The sequence below is a fragment of the Artemia franciscana genome, chromosome 5 (assembly GCF_032884065.1).
Source record: "Artemia franciscana chromosome 5, ASM3288406v1, whole genome shotgun sequence".
Classification (NCBI taxonomy): Eukaryota; Metazoa; Arthropoda; class Branchiopoda; order Anostraca; family Artemiidae; genus Artemia; species Artemia franciscana.
This window is the reverse complement of record NC_088867.1, coordinates 23,466,425-23,494,252: the sequence shown is the minus strand read 5'-3', so window position 1 is coordinate 23,494,252 and position 27,828 is coordinate 23,466,425. Positions and strand designations below refer to the sequence as shown.

General features: G+C 34.5%; 1 protein-coding gene across 1 annotated transcript in view; it reads right to left on the bottom strand.

Annotated features, from left to right (window-relative positions):
• The window catches only part of LOC136027128 (protein unc-79 homolog), a gene marked incomplete in the record, with an annotated part of 218,865 nt that overhangs the window by 92,975 nt on the left and 98,062 nt on the right, over nt 1-27,828 (bottom strand). Inside the window, 7 exon segments of the mRNA XM_065704088.1 lie at nt 655-729; nt 2,365-2,592; nt 3,930-4,131; nt 6,803-6,984; nt 10,100-10,257; nt 17,225-17,373; nt 20,697-20,975. Coding sequence (XP_065560160.1) covers nt 655-729; nt 2,365-2,592; nt 3,930-4,131; nt 6,803-6,984; nt 10,100-10,257; nt 17,225-17,373; nt 20,697-20,975 — 1,273 coding nt within the window.

Genomic DNA, 27,828 nt, shown 5'->3' with positions numbered 1-27,828 from the left:
TGGAATTTCAAGTACAAAGTCCTATTTGAATTTTAAGTTTGCCTGTAGATTCCCAAAACAGGATATTCCAACTTTTATATACGTGGCTTGATGACTTTTCTTTTTTCTCTTTTCATGATTAGAGTCTTTCAATTAAAAGAAAATTCAGTCCAACATCAACGTCAAGATTCCTTTACATCTCAGACCAAACTTGTTTCAAGTGCAGATACGTGGTTCTGAGATAGCGAGTCGTAATTGCGATCCTTTTTAGAAAACTTCATTATACATACTTGTTTGATCTTTTTCACTGTTTAAACAATATATTGGCACTTAGCAACCCACTTAATTATTTAGGCGTATTTCTTTACAAGTTTTTTGAACTGTCAATACAATTGATAAATCTTTTTTTCTTTCTTTTGTAATAGTTCTTCCTCTTACTTTATTAAATCCTTAGAATATTTTTAACTGCTGAAATTTACGAAAATTGCCTAAGTATCCTTTGAATAAAACTAAAAATCGTTATAGTTTCTGTTGCTAAAGAAACCTTCCATAGCTCAAGCAAATGTGCCTAGCTTAGAAAAAAAGTAAACAGAGACAGAATTAATTCAAAACAACCACAGTGAACTCGGATACAGAGGAAGATATAAAATCAAAAGTACGTTTCTAAATTCTTACCCATGTATCCCCGATGCGGTCTATTTTTCAAAAGGGGCGCAGAAAATTGGCGACTGTAGTTATACTTGTCACTTTCTAAAATGGAAACGTAAAGTACGATAAATAAATTAAAAAGTGCAACAATACAGAAAATTGAAAGAGTGAAACTACAAATGAAAATTGATAAGGGAGAAAAGGCAGAAAATAGCAAAGGTTCTATAAACTAAAGTCTGTGACAGGAAGCAACAAACAAAACTTGTGAAGATACAAAATTTTACTTGTTTATTCAAAAAAATATCCCCATATATATTTAAAAGGACAACATAACCCACGCCCTTGACCATGTAATATCTAGAAGTCAAATATTTGCTAGCATCTTAATTTTTTTTAAGCATTTGTTTATTTGAATTGACTTGTAATATTTTCATATGTATACATTTCACACGTTTTCTGATGGGACTTGTTCCATCCAGGCAAGATAGTAAGGACTTTGGGTCTTTTCCCCTCCTCATTCGACCCTGGCCATAACTTCTTTCGGGCAGAGTGAGCCATGTCAAACATCACAAATTGATCAAGTCTTTTTAACGAGAATTTTGTAAATTTTTCCTTTCTACTTTGCGTACAAGATAACTATCCTGTAAACAAATTAGAAAGGAAAAATTTACAAAATCAATTAAAAATTAATACTGTTTAATCCATCGATTTTAGAGTGCATTGCACGCATATACACATAATATACAAACAAATATATAAACAAAGAGCCCAATTCCCGGGCTCCCTTTAAGGTAGTAAGAAACCTCTTTTGGCTACCCTTTAAGTTAGGAATAGATTTTACTCTTCAATTTCAATTTAGTTTTTCGATCTCGCTCGAATTTTTTTTTATACTAAAGTGTGAAAAGAGAAACCATAGTTTTTAACAAAGAAAATTCTTTAAGAGATCTAAATTGTAAAAACTACGTCTGAATATGCATAAAATATGCAAAGTTTTGTAAAGTTTAGCCAAGACATATTTAAAAGCTTCTACCAGCAACAGTTGCTTTTGTTATAGATATTGGACAGATTTCTATTTCAAATTATTGATTTTTTTTGTTAGGAATACTTTGAAAATGTCAGAAGGAAAGTCAATTGCAATTATACTGCTACTACTTTTAACAAATCACTTCAGCTCCTAGTCATCTCAGACAAACAAGTCTGCACACACTCCTCCACACCAATCTATTCAAAGCTCCACTCTTTATCGTCTCGCAAGAAGTTCTAATTCTTCTAAATCCTTACTGATGACCTCTTCTCACTCCACTCAGGGATAACCTGATTATCGTTCGGCCTCCATGTTGGTGGCAAATAAGCGTAATCTTTGACAATTATGTCATCCCTCATTCGTAAAACGTAACCTATCCATTTTAGCCTTCCTTTCATTATTGCCCCTAGATAGGGAAATCTAGCCACAACTTTCCCTACAGCGCATTATTTGACATACAGTCATTCCACTAAGGCATCGGAGGTTTTCCAAAGCATCAACATCCAGACTCAAAAGCAAATATTTGACAGACAGTTAATTACAATTACAAAAGTATCTAATTTAACAAATAAACCGGGCTCCTCTATAGGAAAATACGACTATGCTTACGGTGGAACTATAATATAATAAACGTAAAGAGAAAAACAAGCTAATAACGAAAGAAAAATGGCTAAATTAATTAAATGGGCTAGATTAGGCTATAGTTGTAGTACCTTTCTCCTGGGTTTTGGTAAAAATATTAGATGGTGCTGACATTGTACGTTTATATGAGGGTGGAATCTTGGAGCTAAGAGGCCGAATACCCTGAGCGGAGATGGATACTTCTTCTTTGTTCATCCCTTTAGTAGTATCCTGCTGGCCGGTAAATCGACACAGGGATTCCTGAGCTCGAATAAGCTTTTTTGAAAAGCCATCCGAGCCTATATCGCTGTTACGAAGATCTAAAAAAAGAAATCATTGAATATTTTGGTGAATTAAACAAAAAACTAATTTTTCGCGAAGCTAACTTTAACTTAGTGGTAACTTTAAGCATTGTAAATATATTTCCTGAAGAAAAATTTGCATGTGATTGATATTAAACCCACCCAAAAATGAAAACATTTATACAACATCCTTGAATCAATATTCTTATGTAACATTCACTGTTCGAATAACAATTCCAAGGATTGTTGGAGCTCTTTCTAGGAGTTACAGAGTCGATGACAATATACTCTGTACTCGTTTATCTTTTGCTGAGTATACTATTGTCAGGCCCAATATACAAAAATAGAAATTATAGAAAAATTATAATAAAAGTAGGAATATTTATTATAAATCTGATACTAGGAGTAACAAACTACTTACCGTTTCGTTACTGCAAGGTCACACACAAGCAACAAATTAAATAACTGAAATTAAGCGTAAACGACGGTAGAAGAAATTCAAATATGAGCACTGCGATGCAGCGATGATTATTAACTAAGGACTGAAGAGGGGATCTAACTCAGAAAACAAAAGACGAAAGTACTTAAAAAAATATCTGATCTCGGACAAAGAGACAAATAAAAGAGTTCGGATAACATTTGATTTCCAGTCAAATATGAATCAGACCATCCCACTTAAGTATTCCATCAGACACATTGCCAAGTATGGATGCCCACTGTTTGCTTTTGCTCTGAAAATATTACTGGCACCACTCCAAAAGATCAAAAACAGGGTTAATAGGGGAGGTTTAGCTGTTCCCCATGACTTTTTCCAGTCTGTTAGTGAGAGGTTTGATGGTGCGTCGATGGCTTTTGTCTACAAGAACTTGAATTCATCTCCTTCTCTAGAGCTTTCTCGTATTGTACCCCTAATTGTCCAACCAACGAGGCAGACAAGAAGGCACATAGCTCAGCCCAATTATCTTGAGGCTGGTAAACCAAGAACAGGATACTTGAGGAACAGCTTCACCCGACGCTGGACTTCGATCTGGATTGATCTTCCTGAGGAAGTTATCCCTTAAAGTTTCTCTGTTGACTCTTTCAAAAGAAGACTCAATAATCATCTAAAAACCTTTATAAAATACTAGCAGCAAATCAGATATTTTATTATACATGGCGCCGGCATATATAATAATCATAGCAATAATTATAATAATAACTGAAAATAAGGTAAGACTCTAGAACAGACCTCACTCAGATCTCTAGAGACGGAGTGACTGTAAATTGTAGCATTTGTTTCATATTTTAATTCATTGTGTTTTTTTTTGGTTAATCAATCTCTCCCTATCTCTAAAAGAAAAAAACATATTAATCACCTCTAGGATAAGCAATATCTCCAGTTTTCTGAAGATGAATTTGAACCTCAATAAAAATCACGTCGAACCTTTCGAGAAAGAAATTCCACGAAAGAATTTTTCGCTTTGGCAAGCAATTGTGCAAAACTTGTAAACATTGGATAATCTGTGGTCGATCCGCCACAAAGCAATCGAATTGCTGCTCCAGACACCAACAAAGACACTGAAAAATCAGAGCAGAACGTTTTAGTAGAAATTAAAGCAAGACATAAAAACGTGCTGTAAAAGCTAAGGACCATAAATGTGGTACTTAGTTGTGATTAAAAAGCACAATATTCAAAAATAAAGCTATATATACGGCATTTCCATTCCAAGAAATCGTGGCTTTAAGATAAAGCAATTGATTGTTTATATCAGTCTTTTGATGGAAGTGGACACTCCGGGATTCCAACATTTGATTTTAAAAACAATTTTTTTCAAATATTTTAGCTGTTTTTTTCATTATTGTTGCCATTACACTTTATTTTGCAACTGAAAGCCAAACAGATTTATCGAATACGTACATTGGATGCCTGTTGATCTCTTGATAATCAGGTTATAATCCTATTTTATATACTATTTGATCCTGTTTAAATATTTTTGGTACGGACCGTCAATAAGTTTGAAGCGACAAAAGTTACTAAATTAACAGTTTTACTTATAGGCGACTGTGCAAGTTCTAAAATAAAAAACATTCAATGTTGGGTTATAAAAAAGACTTTTTAAATCATAATAAACGGTAGGGAACTTACAGAACAAAATCTAAACGACATCAAAAAACTACCGTCATTACTTGACAATATTCTTTCAGGATTTAAGTCAACAACCTGAACTTCAGTGACATATGTTCCCTAGGTTTGCCTATCCGTCAAAATGATATTTAATATTTACATGAAAGAAAGTACTAGAACACGCCAAAAACCTTATCCTAAGATAAATTTAGCCAAATCATACAAAAAATAGGTCCATCATCAAGAAATGTATTGCGATTTTTTACAGTAGATGGCGAGAATCATAATAGAGCATCGTTCAGAGCTCAGTCATAGAAAGGCTGATAGCAGTTCATCTTTCCCCAAGCAGCTATATTATTAAAGCAGTTAATGCCCAAACCTTGATCCCTCACTGCCCACTTGTCTCAGTTTTTTTTTTTTTTTTTTTTTTTTTTTTTTTTTTTTTTTTTTTTTTTTTTTTTTTTTTTTTTTTTTTTTTTTTTTTTTTTTATGCCATTATTAGATGAAATAATTTTAAAATCATTTTTTGCAGAGAAAATATACTTTTTGGTAGTCAGTTTCATAACTGTCAGTGGCAAAGGATAAAAAAAAAACCTCAACAGGTTTCGCAGTTCGGAAAAGCTAGACTGCAACCTTTTTTGTTTTTAGCTATCGATAACATCTGATCATTTATATGAAGACTCGCAAAAGAAAATTCACAAAGAATATACTAAATAGCATCTTTCTTTTTTAGTTTTTCTCATTTTCATTTATTCTTTGATTATATTATCAGTCATTTATTTACAAATATTCATGCAATGAAATAAGACTATACCTGAGATGGATACGTTTTGTACGTTTCGAAAATCTCACCAGGGGAATTTATCCAGAACTCGAACCTCGTCACACTGGTTGTCATGTCAAAAAGTTTTTTTTTTAACTACACAACAAGAAAGGAGGAATTGGATAAGTTTTTTTTTTTTAAGTTCTTTCTAGCCACGATTTTCAAAAAAAAGGTACAAATGTAAAACCAGATGATAATACTGGTCACAATCAGCAACAAAGACAACTTACACACTAGTTATGCTATCAGAATGACTGTCTCAAAATAACAAAGAAAATCTAACTTAACGCGTACATTAGCTCCTAAACCGTGCATCCCTCCTAAAATAATTTCTATGTATAACAAATCAATATCACTATACTTTAAACTATATATTAACAGTATACACATCATGTAATATTAACAATGTACAATAATGACTCTTTTTTGCATAATTCTTAGAGTCGCATTAATTTACTTTGAATTTATTTTCAAATAAAATTTTATTTAATACTAGCACCAAGACTACAAGTCAATACGTATGATGAAAAAAAGATAAATTTATCGGTAAACATAGACAATCTGTTAGATTATAATTATTATAGATTACAGATTACATAGATTATTTGACAACTAGGTAAAAGTATGATTTTAAACAGGATTTTAGTTAATTTTACAATTTAATCTTAGTAAAATTTACTTAAAGGGATTGAATATCTTACAATCATTTTGCGAACGTAAGTGTCGGCCGACGATTTCAAAGACAAAGGGTTCATTAGAAAATTCTCCCAGGGGACCTGCCACAATAAAGAGCTATTGAGAATCTGCGGTACGACTATGAAATTTGACTGAAAATTAAATGCAATTAATCTCCCTTGCGTTGGCAAGGTTTTAATCAAGGCGGGTAGCAACACAGCTAATTCCCAAATCTGCCAAATAGCTTAAATGGTATTTCCTTAGAGTTGATTTTTAGTGTTTTCCTAGCACCTATGTTAGTAAATCTTTAGGGACTGCTATTTCCTGAAATTCATACCTTCTAATCATGTAAGTTTCATTAAAACTGAATATCTCTATATTTGGGAAACAAGACATAAAATAAATGGTTTTTCTAAGATTTATGGGAGAGTATGTATTGTTTTTAATTTTCTGTCGTTTATTCCAATCTCTTATCCAAGCTCTGCAAGATATGGTAAAACTACTCAATCAATTCTAAATAGTTTGGACAGACAAACTAAAAACTTAAAAACGGACGAGTTGGGGTGAGGTATTGAATAATATGGTATTTAATTATCTAAATAAAAACAATAAAAAGGCTTGCTTACTCTAAGTGAATCGTCATTCATACATTCGAGGCAAGTCTGGGCCCTTCTCATAACAGGTAATTTGATGTCATCTAAAGAACCAATAAGGAAACAAAATGCATTCGCCATTAGAGATTGGAGATTTCTACTTCCCCGAATTGTTCCTAAATCACCCATTTGAGCAAGTATGTAGACCTTCTCCACTAGAAAGAAAAAGGAAACACTGCAAAGTAAATGCCGCCGGGTTTCTAAAGAAAATATATGTTTTCTAAATTAAAACCTTAATACTTCTAATTCAACTTGAATGCTAAGAAATCAGACCGATGAGATGAGCTACTGGCTTTAGAATAAATCATTTTGTTACAGTTTGATTATCTATAACATCAGTATTTGATTCTGAATGTTATTTTAAAGATTTTGAGTTTTATATATAATAAATGACAAAGTAAACTCGTAATTCTTGGAAAATGATAGCATATAGGAAAATATCTTTTAGAAAAAGAAAAAGATATAGAAAAAGATGGGTGTTTTACATGAAACTGAAACCTGGCAAAAAATCTAGATTTGTATAATAACCGACTAGAAGCAGCAGCCGGGTGAAAGAAATAGGTAAAGTAAAAAAAAAATTGCTGATGATGTTCTAATAAACTTTATTCTCTTTTTAAATAAAAAACAAGCTTTTGCATACGTTGTAGTTAAATTTTGGAACCAAAACATGCATTTCATCTCATTATTGCCAGATACCAGCCCGAATACTGGACAATTTTGAGCACACTCGAACAAAATCCATAGAGGCCAATTTAGCCAAATAAATGCAGCTCAAGATCCTTCATTTCTTAGTAAAGATTAAAACTGACACTTTATATCCGGCAAATTCATCAAATCCAAGTCGTTTACAATTGGGAAAATATCTTATGAGACAACATCGGCCAAACAGGTCTCAAGACTCCCATTGGACCATAAGCGTTCTTGTTAACATTGAAACACAGGTATTCACACATCTTAGTAAACATAACTTTGCTTTACCGAATGTTATGGGTTACTGAATGTCATAGCCAAAATGCTTCATCGAATGTCATAGGTTGCCATAAGCGAAACTTCGGTAAAGGAGACAGATATCCGAATGAAATTTTCTTACTTTAACAACAAATTCAACCTGTCTGGAATTAATTTAATACATAAGTTTGCAAGTTCCTGGGGCATTTTGACAAAAAGTTCGTTTTGATAATGCTTGTTATGAGAAAATTTTTAAATTGTTGTTTATTTTGAGGAATAAAAGAGAAAAAATATATATATTTTAATGCAACGAGTTAGCTGTCGGATATCTTAAGAGAAGTACTACTTTCTTTTTTTTTCATCGATATTTTCAATTTTGATACAAACGTTCTATAAGCATACGAACTGAAATTTAGCTGTTTTTAAAGGTTTGCAACTACTAACATTCTAATTAGTAACATTAAAAAATGTAGCATAAAAGTGATCAACTTCGATAGGTTTTTTGCTTTCGAATTACCAACAGCTCCCGTCTACCAGGTAATTTATTGTCTGTTAAGTATACAAACAATGGTTTTGGACTACAAACTGATTGTATATTTGACTGATATATTTACATCTCCAAATACGTATATCTCCAAAATTTGAAGACCACACAGATTTAATTTCGTTTGATTACAGTAGTCGCAAGGTTGTTGTAAGCGGAACCTCAATCAAGGAGATACACATCCGAATGAAAAATTTTTACTTTAAGATAAATGTTGAACAAAAACAACAAATTCAATCAACTTGAAATTACTTTAACACAGGCATGCTTGTTCAACGAAAATATTTCACACTTTTTTTTAATTAGATGATGCTATAATTAATTACCCCCCCCCCCAACCCACGGAAATACATTCTTGCTATCAGGGCAAACCTAGGACTTAAAATTTGAGCGAGTCAAGAACTGGGTTACTGTAACTAAAAGAAAGAACAAGACAAATGATTTTAATTAGTTATACATGAAATTACTAGACAAAGTATTTCATAATTCGTTCGAAATTTTTTTTTTCGGTTCTATATTCAAAGGTTTTCCTCATATTCTCGTTATGTGATTGACCGTTGCATTTATATAACTGCAAGTGGGTAAAATATTTGAGAAAGCTTTGAGCAAAGCACAATGTATATACAATATAAAAAATGTACAAACACTGATCCAAGGATCACTATTAGAGAATTTAGAAGAACCTACCCCGAGAATTTACTTTTCCGACATGTGATGTCCCCTCCCTAAGAAAATGCTTTAAATCCAAAGTTTGGCTAACGCATTAGAATACTCCTTTTAACGACGATCAGAATAATGGGTAAGTGGCAGCAACTGTCACCTTCCAAACCATTAGCGTACAGTTTAAGGTAATTGAACTACAAGACCTTTATACGAGAACAAATCATTCAGCCTCATATCACCCTCCCTGAGGGTTTTCTGGCAAGAATTTATTTTTCACCATCTGGCGTCTCCAAAAACTATTTCTAACTTTGCACACCTCAGTATCATTAGAGACTAAAGGGGTTGAATTCCAAACTATTCTGTATTAAAAAAAGGAATAATTTGTTATGTATATATATGAATTGTAACCTTTTTGAGTATCTCAGATTGCTGGTACAGTCTTATCAATGATAAGGGTTGGCGGTGAATACATTATGCCCCTGGATGGAAACACTATCAAATCGAATGGAAATGGTTCGGAACAGAATGAAAGAGAAATAAAAACGATTTTTTCGACGTTAACCTCGCTGCTACAGGGACTTGTCAGCCAATTATCACAAAATAACAGCATACACAGTAATGAATCATTAAATGAGAAAATGTGCACTATAATCTTTAGATCTACAAACTAAATCGAGGATTGTAAATTTAATAGTGAAACGCGTTGACTTTGAATAAGACCAAATCATATACAGCTATAGTTTTAATACTTTACATTTAACAACTTCCGTTTATGTTTAATATTTCAGGCAAATAACGTTCCACCAGTGTGTTTTTAAATATGGTCAAATAATATACGTCTGAAAATATACATTTAAAAAAAAATTCAAGTCTTCGCAATAAATTTTAACGGTTCATAACTTGTGTACTTACAGACTATTTCATATTTTGGTTGCATATACGGATAATTTCATATAAATTGCGCAAGTCGCGTCAACGGTGAACTATTTATCCATCAGCAATTTCAAAATTAAATTTCGATACCATTTACAAATAATATGTGAAGCATTGTTCTTACAACGATAGTAGAGGCTGTCCACAATGTTTCTTTTTTTAAAGGACTATAGATAAAATACCTGCTCCGAATCGAATTTTCCAATCTGGATCCTTGAAATCACTCTCGATTAGATTCCAAAGAATTTCCGATCCAAGAGGTAGAGCTGCGCAATGGAGTATTAGCTTGGAGGCTGCTTGGGCAGACTGCGAGTCTGACTCTTGAAGAAGTGGCCAAAACCTTGAATAGTTAGAATACTAAATAAAACCTTAGAAACTTTGGGTACTATTGACTTTTTCCACTCTTTCTAAAGAACAGAAATAGGACAAGCTAAATCGATATATAAGTTACGATTTTTTAATAGGTTATTAAAGGCTATTTTTTTTTAAACTTCGTCAGTTGTTCCTTAGATTAACATCTTTAAATTAATTAACTTTGAGCATACCTAATGCTAGAGAAAAGAAGACATTATCAGTTTATGCAAGTAAAGCTTCTTTTTGTCAGTAATGTGATTACAGAACAAAGCATCACCCAGTAATAGTTTTTTCCCTTAAAATTTGATTTGGGAAGATGATTTTTTTATATTAATTATAATATAATGACCTATTTCAAATATATTCATAAGTTTCTCAAAATTGTCCAATGTGTTTTACTTAGGTCTGCTCTCAGTGGGTTTTTAAATAGATGGCAGCACTACCGTTTAGAAAAGCATTTTACCCCTCAGAGTAAGAATAACAGCTATAAAGTTCATTAATTTTAGTTTTATTCATCAAAAGCTACAAACCTGAGAAAATTCGCCTGATTTTTGACGAAAAAGAGAGAAAAAGTCAAGCGATCTGAATTAAAATCACATCATCAGATTCAGTGTATCAGGGAATCCTATTGTAGAGGTTTCAAGTTCCTATACATATAAATATGGATTTTGCATTTTTGGCCGCAAGAACAATCAACGATGCGTGTTCATTTGTTTTTTTGTTTTTTTTCAAGACGTGATCGTATCGAACCAGCAATCCCAGAAGGTTCAGAAAAGGCTCATTTGATCGGAAAACAAAACTTCTAGTGCTCCTTTTAAGGGGCCAAAAAGATTAAAGGGCAACTAGCCCTAATCTCATGTTCCTTTTCCCCGAAGACATCTGATCAAAATTTCGAGATATTGATTTGATTCAGCATAGTTGGAAGGTCCAATAACTATGCCTTTGGGGATGACGTGACCCCCCATAGTCCCTGGGGAAAGGGCTGCAAGCTACGCCACTTGTATGTTGTTCAAATACAGCATGTGTTATTGAGAGTTATGCAGAATCTTTTCTTTTCTTTGGGGGGGGGGAGATATCTTCTGCGAGATAAATTTTCCCCAGGGATAATTTCCGTGGGGAGGAGAGTTTTTGGGGGAAGAGGAAATGTTACACAAGGAGAGGCCATGAATTACAACCAGAAATTAAATGTAAAAAAATAAGTTTTTCCAACTGAAAGTAGGGAGCAACATTAAAACTTTAAACGAGCGGAAATTATTACATATATGAAGGGAGGTATCCCTCCCTCAACCCTCACTCTTTACGTTAAAGTCTTAAAGTTGTTTAAAAATGCTTCACATTCGAATTCAACGCGCCTTGTGTTTGGGCAGTGTTTCGTAAAGAATCGTGACAAAAGGTCAAACTTTAGCGTAAAGAGTGAGAATTAAGAAAGAGGCACCCCCCTCATATATGGAATAATTTCTGTTCTTTATAAGTTTTAAGGTTGCTTCTTACTTTCAGCTGAAAAAATTGTTTTCTTTTAATTTAACATCTATCTAAATTCCATGTGCTTCCCAAAAACACATCAGCCTGTTTCCTGAGTAGGAAAACAACAGGATATTAAATAAACATAGAAGTTCAATATAGATGTTTTCTTGACATATGTCTTTATGCGTCAATTCTACTTTTAAAACACTAAAGATCGTTTTTAACGATCAATAAGAGATCATTTTCGGCGGTTAGTTATTGATAAAAATTAGATCAATCACCAAGATTTCTTGGTGACAGAAAAGAGAAGAGGAGTCTCGCAAATCCCAACTTATTTTGCCTTCTATGATTGATTACTATCCTATACAAAAAAAAAAATCTATACCTCAGTTGGAAATGATCTGGATTGATAAGAAAAATAAGGTGTATCTTCAACTGGGTGTAGTCGGTGGCTTAAACGCTCATTTCCAAAAAGAATAACTTTTTAAATACACCTTATAGGGTTATTAAGATAATAAAGAACATAATCAACATTATTGATTAGGTTAAAAGCAGAAAAGATAAAAGCAGGAGACAAAGGAAAGTTCAGTCCTAATATGAGTCACATTTAACTTTGGTGTCAGGATTTTATATCTCACAATGAAAAAGTATGTCTTCAAATGCATAAATGTTAAGTTCAGTTCTGTTTTGTATCCCTGAAAAATTGTTTATTTGGACGAAAAGAAAATGTTTCTTTTTCCTGATTAAACTTCGCTCAACTTCACAAAAGTCTTAAACTATTCAGCGTAAAATTTGAGCACACAAAATTGAAACCGCCACATCAAGCAGTGCATAACCTGCATATAGAGGGTGCCTTCTGATTCAGTTCATCTTCCCCCCTCAAAATTTTTGAAAATTTCACCTGCATACCCTTAGGCATAGTTGTAACAGTAGTCGTAGTAGTAGTATTGATATTAGTAGTAATAGAATTGAATAGCGGTAGTACAGCAGCAGTAATATTAACCTATTGCCTTTTCGTTAGTAGAACATCCCTCTCATAAAATCCTGAAAGTTTCAACTTAATACAATAAGCCATCGCTTTGACATTGCTGATATGCCCTTTTGATAACCTGTATGCGCATATATTTCTTGGAAATTTTCATCCCAATGCTCTTAGCCCTAAAAGCAGTTGCCATAGAAGTGGAAGTAGTAAATGTAGCAGTAACAGTAGTATTAGCAGCATTGTGCGCATATTGCCTTTTGGTGAGATGATCTTCCCCTTGAAGCATTCTCAGAAAGTTCGAACTTAATACCCAAATTAATTCATGAGATACGCTATTTTGACAATGTGCATGTACATAGTGTCTTTGGAATTAATCCAAATTTTACATTCATACTGTAAATGGAGTAGTGTGGTAGTAGTGGTGGTGGTAGTTGTAGTAGTATTGATAGCATACAAAAATTGCCTTTTTGATCATCCCAAATGGAGTAGTGTGGTAGTAGTGGTGGTGGTAGTTGTAATAGCATTAATAGCATGCGAAAATTGACTTCTTGATCATCTCCCCTATTATTTCCTGAATTTTCCAAATTAATATACTCAGCTATTCCTATTTTACAACCTTTTGACAATCCATATACACATAACTTGTTTTGATTTAGTTCAACACTCCCCTCAACATTTTCTGGAAGTCTCACCTGAGTTCCCTTCGTCTTCTTGGAAAATAAGTTTAAACATGCATACCTTTTTAATAGCATATACAAGGTGTAAACAATGAACGAATGGCCTAAGTTACAGCCCTTGTCCCGAGGACTGAGGGGAGGTTGAAATCCCCAAAGACATAATTACGGGGCCTTTCAATAAGGCTGAAAAAAATAGCTCTCTTAAAATTTCAATCGGATATGTTTTGGGGAATAAAAGGCTTGGGGGGAGGGATATGATTGCCCTCCATTAACTTTTGACTCTTAAAAAGAGTACTAAAGCTTCCAATTTCCAATCAAATGAGCTCCATCCGATCCAAAGTTTATACGACCACTCGTTCCAGAAAAATATTATATGCCCCAGGCTCTGCCAATGGGCTCTGGGGGATTGTGTTCATCCCAAGGACATTGTTATATGACGTTTGGATTATTGGTAACAAACTAGCAATCTCACAATTTTAATTGAATGCGTTTTGGGAAAAGAGGATGTCAGGGAGGGAGGCTAGTTGTTCTCCATCACTTTTGACTGAGCTAGAACTATAAATTTCAAATCTTATGAGCCTCTTCTAAAGTTCACACGACCACCCCTTCCATAGGATCCTTATATGCCCCTGGGGTATAATTTACAACCCTTACCCCCAGACTCTGGGGGATTCTGTCCGCCTCAAAGGCCTTATTATATGATCTTTGGACTCTTTCTGAACAAATGGCTATCTGAAAATTTTTTTCGGATGGCATTTGTGGAAAACATGACGTAGGGGGGAGGGGGTTTTGGGGAGTTTGACTCTTAAAAAGGGAACTAGAACATCTGATTTCAAATCCAATGAGTCCCCTCCGGATTCTATACGACCACCCTTTACACAAAAACCTGATATACCCTTGGGGCATAACTTACATGTCTTGTAAGTTACAACTTTTTTTGAAGTTCCTACGACAATAAATGGTCATCTGAAAATTTCTATCAGATAAATTTAAGGAAAATACGAGGTGTGGGGAGTATCCACCATCTGACCACTTAGAATCTAAAAAAAAAAAGTACTAGAAATTCTGATTAAGAATCCAATGAACCCCGTCCAAAGTTTATACGGCCAGTCTTTCTATAAAAAAAAAAAAAAAAACCTCATTTTTCCCCAGGGCATAGCTTACAACCCTTGCCCTGAGGGCTGTGGGGGGGTCGTCTTCCTTACAGAAATAATTTACGGGTCTTTTAACTACGCTGAATAAAATGGCAATCTTAAAATTTTGATTGGATGTGTTTGGGGATACGGTGAGCGTGGGAGGGTGGTTAGTTGCCCTCTAATCACTTCCGACTATTAAAAGGACACTGGCCTCTTCACTTTCTAATCGAATGAACCTTTTTGGAAGTTTCTGAGACAACAAATGGTCGCCTCAAAATTTCTATCAGATGTATTTCAGGAAAATACGAGGTATGGGGGCGGGATATCCGCCCTCTGATCGCTTTGGATCTTAAAAAGGGTACTATTACTTCTGATTAACAGTCCAATGAACCCCTTCTAAAGTTTATACGACCACTCTTTCTATAAAAACTTTATATGCCCCCACGATACAACTTAGAACCCTTGTCCTGAGGTCTCTGAAGGGTTGTCATGCTCAAAGAAATGATTTCCAGACCCGTTAGCTACATGGGACAAAAAGGATATCTCACAATTTTGATCGGATGTGTTTGGGGAAATGGTGGACGTGGGAGGGGTTATTTGCCCTCTAATATCACTTTCAACTATTAAAAGGAGCATTAGCCCCTTCAATTTTCAATTAGATGAGCCTTTTTAGAAGTTTCTACGACAAAAAATAGCCATCTCAAAATTTCTATCAGAACCATTTCGGGAAAATATGAGGTGGGGGGACACTCCCTCTCCGATCACTCTAAATCTGAAAGAGGTCAGTGAAACTTCTGATTACCAATCCAGTGAGCCCCTTCTGAAGTTTATACGATCACCCTTTCTACATAAACCTTAAATGCTCCAAGGGTCTAACTTAAACCTTTGCCCTGAGGGCTGTGGGGGTTGTGATCCTCAAAGACATAATTTCCGGACTTTCGAAAAACGTTGAACAAAACGACTATCTCGAAATTTATATTGTATGTGCCTGGAGAAATGGTGGGCGTGGGAGGCGGGTTTGTTGCCTTCTATTAAAAAGAGGCGACTATTAAAAGAGCCAATAGCCCCTTCGATTTCCAATCGAATGAGCCTTTTTAGATGTTTCTACGACAACAAATGGTCACCTCAAATTTCTATCAGATGCATTTTAAGAAAATACGAGGTGTGGGGGAGGAGGTATCCGCCCTCCGATCACTTTGAATCTTAAAAAATGTACTAGAACTTATGATTACCAATCCAATGAGCCCCCTCCGCAGTTTATACGACCTCCCTTTCTATAAAAACTTGACCGTGGGAAGGAGGTTAGTTGCCCTCTAATCACTTTCGACTATTAAAAGAGGCACTAGCCCCTTCATCCAATCGAATGAGCCTTTTTGAAAGTCTCTACGACAACAAATAATCATCTCAGAATTTCTATCAGATGTATTTTAGGAAAATACGAGGTACAGAGGGGGGGGGAGTATTCATCCTCCGATTACTTTGAATCTCAAAAAACGCACTAAAACTTCTGCTTAGCTATCGAATGAGCCCCTTGCGAAGTTTGTAGATCACCCTTTCTATATAAACGTTATATACCCCCACGGCATAACTTACGACCCTTTCCCTGAGGACTCTGGAGAGGGGGTATCATCCTCAAAGACACAATTTACAGACCTTTCAACTACATTGAACGAAATGGATCTCTCAAAATTTTGATTGGATGTGTCTGGGGCAATGGTGGGCGTGGGAGGAGTGTTAGTCACCCTCCAATCATTTTTGACTATTAAAAAGGGCACAAGCTCTTCCAATTACCAATCAAATGAACCCTTTTTTCAAAGTTTCTACGACAATTCCTTAAATACAAAAAGCTCTGGTCTAAAAGAAAAAAAAAAAAAATAAATAATGCATTGTGCCCACATCGCCCTTTGCTTAGGCACCGCACTGCCTATGATATAGCTTTTGATAGAGCTATACCCATTACGTAAATAGTTGACGTTATCACAAATTCAATTTTACGGATGTAACTGACAACTAAATAAGAATTAAAAAACAACCAAATCGTCCACTGAAATCTAAATAAAACTTCAAAATCAAAATTGAAGTAGCACATAACGAAATCGGAGTGAATTTTGACTATTGTAATCAAACGAAAATAAAGATGTGACATCTTCAAATTTTAGAGACGTAAATATAGCCTATGGGGACGTAAATACATCTGTCAAATATGCAATAAATTTGTAGTCCAAAACCATTGTACAATTAACTGACAATTAATTTCTATGTAGATGGAAACAGTTGATAATTCGAAATTAAGCAACCTATCGAAGTTGATCACCTTTATACTACCTCTTTTAATTCCACTCATTAGAATGCTAATCCTTGCAGCCCGTTTAGTACAGCTAAATTTCAGCTTTAATGCTTATAGAAATTTTGTTTTAGAATAGAAAAACTTGGCGAAAAAAGAAGTTCGAAAAGTACTATTTTCCTAAAGATGTCCGAAAACAGCAAAGTGGTTGCATTTTTTCTATATTTTCTCCTCTTTTTTTCCTTAAAATAAGCAATTTTTTTTAGCATTTACTCAAAGCAAGTAGTGTCAAAACGAGCGTTTTGTCAAAGGCCTAAGCAACTTGCAAATTTATGTAGCAAACACACACTAGTAATACTACAAGGATACTCAATGATGTCATGTTCTTAAAATAATATGATAGTACTTACGTCGATATTGCTAGGTTTTCTTGAGCCCAGGCAAAGAATCCTCTGTGATCCTTAGATGCACGATTCAACGCGTCTTCGTGGAGAATGAGTAAGGTCAGTAGACGTAAAAAATTACTCCTATTTTCAATGCCTGTTGCATCTGGCAGCTCCTTCAAGAAAAAAAAAGTGTTATTCAAAACATATTCTAAGACCGTGTTTGGCAAGAAAAATTAATTTTAGTCAACTTAAGTTCATTTTTAATTCGTTTTGTCACTTTATATTGCTTCTTGTTGGGGCCTTAGCCCTAATTATCATATAAATGTCCTGGATTCCTTATACGAGAGAAGATACCTAAAAGTGTCACTCTAAAGGCTGATCCAGTTTGTCGAGTATAGATAGGAGTACTGCTCGCTAATACCAGAAGGTTTTGCCCTCCCTTGCTCTAGCACTGAACGCGGCGATCTGAACAGACGTGAAAACAGAGATGTTCAAGAGAGATTCCCAAGAGAGGTTTCCTCCCCATACAGACGTTTTCGCAGGTTATAAGGTTATAACCGTATTTTAGTTACATTACAAAGGAGAAGCCACAGTTATCTCCCCCCCCCCCAACCGCTTTTAATACTGGTGACAGGGGACCAGCGGCACTCTCCCCGACTTCTAGTACTTCTTTGTTGTTGTTCAGAAGAGTAACTCTTTTATAACATTAAATTAAAAATAATAAGTTTTTCAACTGAAAGTAAGAAGCAATATTAAAACATAAAACGAACAGAAATTATTACGCATACGAGGAGGGTTTCCTCCTCCTCAACACCCCGCTTTTCATACTAAAGTTTCTTGGCATTTCTGAGAAAGTTAATACTTATTCAAATCAAACGACCCTTGTGTTTCAGGAGTCGTTTTTAAAGAATGGGGACAAAATATCAATTTTAGCGTAAAGAGCGAGGTGTTGAGGAGAGGACAAACTCCTTCGTACACGTAAAAATTTCTGTTCAGTTCAAGTTTTAATATTGCTCCTTACTATCAGTCGAAAGACGCTGTTTTGTATTTAATTTCCGATCGTTTTTTAAATAACGTCAGGAAATCTGCCTCCACCCCCACGGAAAAATTCATCCCCCTCTCCACGGAAATATTCTCTGGACAAGTCAATCCTGGTGAAAATTTACCCCGGACGATTGCCCTTAACACCTCAATGCGTGAAATTGAGCCAGTAAAAGAAAGCAAGACATATAAAGAAATTTCATATAGGAATATTGGCGAGTTCCACCAGTATAGCAAAAATTCCCTCTCCATGGAAAGTTCTCCCGCGCGAAATCCCCCAGCAAAAATTCGTCCTCCCCTCCCCACCCAAAAAATGTATGCATACTTTCCAATCACAAATACTATGCGTAAACAATGGGCAAATTTTATAACTTAAATACCTTTCTCCACGGGCTCTGGGGTCTTGTTATTTCCAAAGACAGTTATTAGGCCTTTCAGTTATGCTAAACAAAATAGCTATCTCAGAATTTTGATCAGATTATTTAGGGGAAAAGTGGCGAGGGCGTGGTCCTACTTGCCCTCCAATTTTTTGGTCACTTAAAAAAGGCACGGGAACTTTTAATTTCCGTTAGATTAAGTCATTTCCCGATGTTCTGGACCCACTTGGTCGATACGATCACCCCTGTGAAAAAAAAGCATCCGTTATCTTTCCTCTGGCAAACATTCGACATTTTTGCAGATAGGAGCTTGAAACCTCTACAGTAGGGTTCTCTGATACGCTGAATCTGATTGTGAGATTTTCATTGAGATTCTATGAATTTCAGGGGTATTTCTCCTGTTTTTCAAAAATCAAGCAAGTTTCCTCAGGCTCGTAACCTTTGATGGGTAAGACTACGCTTAATAAACTTATGAATTTAAAATCAGCATAAGATTCAATTCTTTTGATATATCTATCGGTATCAAAATTCTGTTTTTTAGAGTTTCGATTAATATTGAGCCAGGTTGCTCCTTGTTTACAGTTCGTTACCACGAACTGTTTGATATACCGCTTCTGTGGTTTGTGTCATGGAGTATCAATTGTGTATATTTAGTTTTATTTTCTTTTCATTCAAATTTGCCACCTTTTTATGCCGTTATGTTTTAAATTCTTTCTGTTTCATGCCAAGGCTGCCTTGTTTGACACAGGCGAAATATTCGTATATTCATTTATTTTCTTCCTACTGGCTATAGACCCGTTCTAGTTTTCAAAATTTTCTTTGTTTGTCATATAACAACTATAATTAATAACAAATAATGATTTGCTAATTAATAATATATTTAGATATAATACTTTGATAATTTAGAATAGTGTATAATAGTAATGTGTAATGATATAAAATCTCCTTATGTAACTTTTATATAGTTTCCAATCTACAATATATAATCTTTACATTAATAATCCGTGATGTAATAATAACTTATGATAATATACAAATAGTTTGTAATACTAATTTGACAACTAGTAATATATTTGCGTTCCAAAATACCAGATAACTGAATTTTTCACAATAGGAGTGCTGAAAAAACTGAAATGTTAGTCTCTTAAGCTAATAATAAACATACAAGAGGTAGCGTTTTTAGTAGTCGGCACTTTAGGATAAGAATAACAACGATAAACTAGTTATAATTAATAATAATTGGCTTTTGGAACACACCTTAAATATCGCGTTTTCAAACGTTATAAGTTTAAAAGAAGAAGTATGATAAAACAATTGCAGAACCATCTATATTTTAAGCTTTTCCTGAAAGAACCGCGGCGTAAACTGTATCCTTCTTTTTTTTATTGATGCCTACGCTCGAGGATAGTTTAAATTGTGTTTATGGAATTTCTTCTTTTCTTTTTTGGGTACAATTAAGACCGACAGACCAGAAAAAATGGAGATAAAACTAAATAAGGCCTTATAAATCTTGGCCACAGAGCTTTGGCTGCATTTTGAAACACGGGGATTTGTTTTTCAGGGAATTTAAGATTCATCCCAGTGACTATATGTTATAAGAAACTATAGAAGAGAAGATACAGAGGTTTCTGAAAGGTTAAAGTACACTTGAAGAAAGGTATAAGGAACCTCTTTTGGACAGGGGAAATAGACGTCAAACCAATGAAGACAGATTACAGTTCTTAAGCCTAAAGGTATTCAGAGATATTAAGTGGATATATAGGAAAAAAAACCTAAATTTCCATCAGGATGAATTTATAGAAAAAGACAAATAGAAACCTAAGATTAGAAAAGACAGAAGAGAGAGAGAGAGAGAGAGAGAGAGAGAGAGAGAGAGAGAGAGAGGGAGAGAGAGAGAGAGAGAGAGAGAGAGAGAGAGAGAGAGAGAGAGAGAGAGAGAGAGAGAGAGAGAGAGAGAGAGAGAGAGAGAGAGAGAGAGAGAGAGGGGGAGAGGAGAGGGAGAGAGAGAGGGGAGAGAGAGAGAGAAAGAGAGAGAAAGAGAGAGAGAGAGAGAGAGACCGAAAGAGGGAGGAATATACCTTCAAAATTTTGTACACAATTTGTAGCTCTTCAGGGAGGTCTTCAATATTAAATTTGAACTTTCCAATAGTTGTTTGCCAAAAATTTCCCTCATCTTCATGCAAAAGACGTGGTATATTGTCATCATCGGAAACAACAGTGGCCACTTTAACTGTTGCCACAGCCACTTCATCTTCGGCAATTGGAACAGCTTTAGCTACTGCTCTGACAACTTTCTCAGAAGGCATAGTAGCAGCAATCTCAAGTTCACCTACTGTTTCTTCCTTAGCGGTCATTACCTGAATAGATATAAGATTTATATACAATGTCAGTATATATATATATATATATATATATATATATATATATATATATATATATATTATATATATATATATATATATACATATATATATATATATATATATATATATATATAATATATATCTATATATATATATATATATATATAAATTTACTAGCTGTTGGGGTGGCGCGAAGCGCCACCCCAACACCTAGTTGGTGGGGGCGCTTCGCGCCCCCCCAAGCCCCCCCGCGCGCGTAAGTCGTTACGCGCCATATTAGTTACGCGCCATTGTAGTTGTGTCCCTGTGTCCCACCTGTGAATATAGATAGATTTATATATGTGTTTCAAACTACGTAAAAATTGCGAATATACAACATTTTTGGCTTTCCCACTACTGGGAGCTTTCCGTTTCCAATTGCCAGCAATTGATCTGAAAATGTTTGACCAGAGTCATCGTTTTGCAATCGGACACGCATATTTGTAGTTAATTTTAATATTTTTACGTGTGCCCATAAATTAGAATTTTTCAGGCAAGCATTCATTTCCTCTGCAGGAGTTAAACTACGTAAAAATTGCAAATATACAACATTCTTGGCTTTCCCATTGTCTGTGCATATACAAAGCCGTATGCACTAATAATGACGTCATATGCAAACGCTCTTTTTACAAACAAACAAACATGCATACACACAACTCGTTTTTATATAGATAGATAGATAGATAGATACAATACAAATTAACTGCGTAAAACTTGCGAATATACAACATTCTTCGATGTCCAATTGTCGCTGCATATAAATAGATTGTCAGGTTTACAAACCCTCGAACATGCAACGTACAAGTGTCCATGGGAAAAACAATCAGTATTAAGATCTATACCACATTTTTCTAATGATTGATATTGAGCTTTGTTAATGGTGATTGCAAATGCTAATCGAATTGGGAATTGCAATCTTTTAAATTGAAAAGGCAGATCCGTTGGAATCATGGGAATGCGAGGAATAAGAACAGCCTCACCCTCAAAGGCCCTGTCAAGATTGTGGCCTCTATTAGGTTTTCCATTGTTTTTTTTACGGCAAGTCACGTGCCATTGCAAAGCTTTGGTGGGTTGATATTTCTTAAAAGTATTATTGGTACGCCTATTTTTTGTTGTAACACGTGTGGTGGAAACCCTGAAAGATCTATGGAATTTAAAAATTCAGATGGATAATTAACCGCTTCATTTGGTTCCAAAACTGTGTCGACTGACTTGCAAAGGACTGCCTGGTCTCGAATCTTGGTCAAAATAATATTGTTGATTTCGTGGACGTCTATATTTTTGGGTGCGAGAATCGCTCTTTCACTTAGCCATTTATTATTTTTATAATTTTTTAGAATATTCGGAAATACTTTTTCAATCAATTCATTTTTGGACGTCACTAAATTACAGAAATCAGCAGGTAGTTGTATACGTCCTGAAATTGAGTCTATCGTATCATAAATGTCTTTTTGTTCCGACGTTAATTTGGAAATGTTATTTTGTACATACGACAATAGATCACTCTTTCTGTAACTTTGTTCACGATATTTGTGTCCCGGTATCCCAGTCTGTAATTTCTCTTTGAGTGTCCCGGTAGTTATTTATATTCCCTCTGTCCCGGTCGTCATTTGTGTCCCGGTCTGTAATTTCTCTTTGAGTGTTTTTTCTTTTTAGTATTTTTTAGTTTTTTTACATTTTTTCTTTTTTTCAGTTTTCTTTTTCTTCTTTATTTTTCAGCGTCACTATGAAATACATATCGCCGAACCTTTGTTTTTTTAACTAAAATCTGGTAGGCATTGATGACCTTATCCAAGTCACAATCCCAAACCCAATCATCATCGCTATCATTTTCAGTTTTGATATGTTTTGACTCTCGCTGTCCAGGTGGATCTTCATCTAACTGCGCGGTTTTGCGTTCTTTAGCCTCAAGCCTGTTCCCTTGCTGTTCTTTTGATTCCTCGGCACGCTTTCTTTTCTGACTTTCTCTATCAGCAGCAAGTTTTTTGGCATAGACTCTTTGAGCATCTTCATTGGCTTTTGCCATTGTAAGTTCATCAGTCATTTTAAACTTAAACATTAATAGATTTCTACGTTAACATATATGTCTTAAATATCTTTAATGACGTCACCGTCATAGCAAAAATGACGGCAACTAATTTCATGACGTCAGCCGAAACATGACGTCACCTGATCCACAGATCCACAGACAGACAGACAACTTATTTTTATATATATAGATATATACAGATTATATATATATATATATATATATATATATATATATATATATATATATATATAATATATATATACAGATATATATATATATATATATATATATATGTATATATATATATATATATATATATATATATATATAATATATATATAATATATATGTATATATATATATATATATATATATATATATATATATATATATATATATATATATATATATATATATATATATATTACCGGGAGCACGGCGGCCTCGCCGCAAAGCCCCAGCACTCGGCAGGCGGCAGGATTCTATATATGGATTCTCATCGTCACTTGTCTTCTAACCGCAAACGTGAGCCTCTTCTTTTTAAGTTAGAAGGGCGCCATAGGTTCGTTACAACTACCCTGGGAAAAATATGAATCCTCCCTAAAGTCCTGACCTATTTAGATCGTTCTTGTGACCTAAAATGTCAATGGCGTAAAACCTATTACAATTATTAATCGTTTAATTAATCTTAAAAAAAGAGATATCACTCTAACAATAAGACGTTTTGTTAGTAGTTGTTAGGGCTTCCTTCCATACTTCGTTATATGTTCTTCGTTCATTTTCATGTGGTAGCAAAACTTTTAAACTACTTAGTCGCTTCACACGAGAAAATGCCACGTATAACATCCCATGATTAAAAACTGGAGTATTACGGTCGACACCAACAAATTCCAAAGTTTACCCTTGCGACTTATGTATAGTCATGACAAATGCAGGTCAAAGTGGAAATTGATGTTGTTGAACAGTACATCCAAGTCGACCTTTATTAGAGTCTACTGTAAGTCGAGAAATGTGAACTTCTTTTTCTGTTTTTCCCCAGTAATGACATTTGCCTTTATTGTGTTGTTGCATAACTCAGTAACAATAAGGCGGGCTCCATTAGACACCCCTTCTGAAATACCTAAGTTACGCAAAAGCATAACTATCGTATTTTTCTTAGTTTCTAAGTCATGTGGTGATAATTCTGGAGTTTCAACTGAATTGAGGAATTCTGGAGTAAATCCAATTCCTCCTTTTTCTGTATCTTTTTCAGAATCGTAACTCTTATACAATTTGTATTCTCCTGGGAGGCAATGCAATTTTCGCATTTATTTTTCTAAATTTTCTGTTGATTGAAGCTAAAATAACTCGATCCTTCATCAAATTGATACCTAGTCTAGCTCCAAAACTTCCTCAATTAAATTGCGGCTGGAAATTGTGTCTTCCGGTCATTCAATTTCATTCAGAAAATTTTCAGGAAGATTGCCATTTCCCAGTTCAAGGATGTACTTAGCAAATGGTTCCTGTTCAAGATCCACCTGCTTATTTTTCTCAAAGGAAATAGATATGAAACACTTCCAAAGATGACTTTTTTTAAATTGACAAATCGAGTGTTTCACTGGGGTTGCTTCAGGGTTGAACTGGTGAAGACTGTCGGAGATCACCTCCTGCCACTAAAATTTTCCCACCAAATGGCAAGTTTGGATTTGCAATGGACGATAACAACAGATCCATATTTTGTAAGCCATACTTGGGAAGCATGGGTGCTTCGTCAAGTAGGAAATCACCTACTTGAGCTAATTCTAAAGCTTTGCTTGAACCAGGTCTAATAGTCAAAACAGAACCTGAGGAAAGTAGAACTTTCAAGCCAAAGGTCTTGTGTGTTGTTAGTCCTAATGGCAATAAAGTTGCTGCTGTTGCCGTAAAAGCCATACATTTTACTTTCTGATTCTTTCCACACAGAATGTGGTACAGGGCTTTATAAACAGATGTTTTACCGGTATCACCTGGTCCTTTGAAGGGTCCCAAAGACTTATACGTAACACTTACTGAGTTTATGGCATCTTCGTACGTATATACTTGGTTTTGTGCCAAACGTTGTTGGTGACGAAAATTACAACACCGCTGTTCTTGTAACCACATGCGTCTTTGATCTTCATCTTCTTTTTCGACAAGCTCTAATTCTCGTTTTCATTTATCTTCTAACTGCGTGTCGTTACTGTTCATTTTCATTTTTGACACGTTTTTGGATTTTGATTACTTCAGACACTTTAGCATAGTTATTTTTACTCGGGCCTCATTCCAGTTGAAAAGAAAACTGCAGAAACTGGCAATTTATACGAAAAAATACTGCAATTTACGGTACAAGTAACAATCTTGATTTTGGAGAAATGGGTATGTACTTAAAGAACTGAATCATTTCTTTTGCTTACCAGCCAAGCACATAGTAAGCATCGACGCAAATACCCGTGTTAATTCCTAGTAAAAAAAAAAAATCCAGCATAATTCGACTTATCTCTCTTTAACACCTCAATAAAGAAGTTTCAGACATTACCCACCTCATACCTTATTCAACAAGCATTTATATATCGAACGTTCGTAATTCCTTACCTTTTTTATAGATTTAATGCCCAGATATAATAATGACAGAAAAGAGAAAGGCTTCAAAACATGCAGTTATTGAGTATTACTGGTAATTCGTGACTTTTGTCTATACATGTTTGATTTATGCTCGCCAAGGTTTTGACCGCCTAAATCCTTTAAAGCTGGTTGGTATTCTAAAAAAAACTGAGGCATTTCCACATTGCTTAAGATTCCTTTCCGTTTGGTTTACGAGATAGCATTTATGATTATTTTGGGCTCCGAAATGATTCCACCATTTTATTCAGCGAATGACATTCGCCAAGATAGTGCGATTTTTGCTCTTCTTTTTGGTGTATTGTAACATTTTCAATAGGATTCATTAACGTTCTCAATATTCATTAACCTTCCTAATTTCAAGTATTTTGAGAAATGGAAATATCGAGAGAAAGAATGGAAGCGTGGAGGGTATTCTTTTTTGAAATGAATTACTTGAAAAAATTTTCTCTTTACACTGTTCCTCCCTAGTGCTGTAGCAAACCCATCAAGGTGGTCCAAACAAATTCAACCGGATTCTGAGCCAATTTTCTTTCTGATTGTTAAAAAAAAAACTTTTGAGTTTTCTTTGAGTGAGATATTTAAGGACCCTAAAATGAAAAGACAGGAGGAACTTTCCCTAACGCGTCTTTATCAACTTGCTCCATTTGCAGATGCATATTAACCCCTTCTGAAGGGGACATCAGCAATGACTTGGACAAAAATGTCTCAGTGCCTCAGCTCAAATACTGTCTATATAATAGTTGTATTTATTAAATCCCAAAACTTAGCCATTTAATTCAGCTGAAAACTCTGGTAAGGAATTTTTCTCAACACGATCATCGAAAAAAAAACTATACATGCAAAAAAGATAAGTCTTATTTTCAATCTTTGTGCAGTTCTGAAAATAAAGACGCACCTCTTTGTTTTGAGTACGACGAAATATCCCTCCTTATATGTAATTAAACAAAAAAAAAGTTTTTTTTAAATTAAAGTAAGGAGCCACATTAAAACTTTAAACAAGCAAAAATTATTCCGTATATGAAAGGGTCTGCCCCCTTCTCAACGCCCCGCTCTTTACGCTAAAGTTTGACTCTTTGTCACAACTCTACTTTTTAAAACAATAAAAACGCAACGCCCCACTCTTTACGCTAAAGTTTGACTCTTTGTCACAGCTCTACTTTTTAAAACAATAAAGACTTTAGCGAAAAGAGCGGGGCATTGAGGAGGGGACAGCCCCTTTCATATACAGAATCATTTCTGTTCGTTTTAAGTTTTAATGTGGCTCCTTTCTTTCACTTAAAAAAAACGTGTTTTTTTTATTTAATATCTGAAGGTTTTTGAATTAATACAGGTTTCGAACTTGGCTCACAGTACATAAATAATTAAGAAACAATTTGCAGATTAATTTTACTTTTTCCAATTAATAATAACCGCATAATAATCTAAGTTTGATTTTTGTTTCAGTTGTTTAAGAATGACTCCTGAATCACAAAGGCTATCTAATTAGAATAATAGCATCTTTAAAAGTTAAAAAAAGAAACTTTAGCGTAAGAGCGAGCTAATGAGGAGAGGCAACCCTTCTCATATATGTAATATTTTCTGTTCGCTGTTTTAATGTTGCTTCTTACTTTCAGTAGAAAAAAACTTGTTTTTATTTGAATGCTGATCATTTTTAAATAATGTGGGGAAATCTAGTTCCCCCAAGATGGAAAATTCCCTTCCCCACGAAAAATTTCACCATAGAAAGATTCTCCCACATAACTTAAATTAGAGGTATTTGCGGGACTAATTTTATAAGGCATAGTAACAAAACGGCCAAAGAGGTGGGGTCGAAACAATTTTTATGAAAATGAGAATCACAAGTTGAGCAATTCTCAAATGACTAAAATGAACGAAAAAAAATATTTAAGAGATATACGTAATAATTTATGTTCGTTTTTAGTTTTAATGTTATTCCTTACTTTCAGTTGGAAAAAACTTGTTTTTTTTATTATTTAGTAACAACTACAAGCCGAACACATACAATATCTTTGGTTTATTATCACACACAAAATCATAGTTAAGAAGCTGCTTAAGGTAAAATTAAATGCTAAGATTTGCCAGAAAATAACACAAAAAAATTATTGCTTAAATTGGCCATTATTTTACAAAATTCGAACTTTAGCGTAAAGAGCGAGG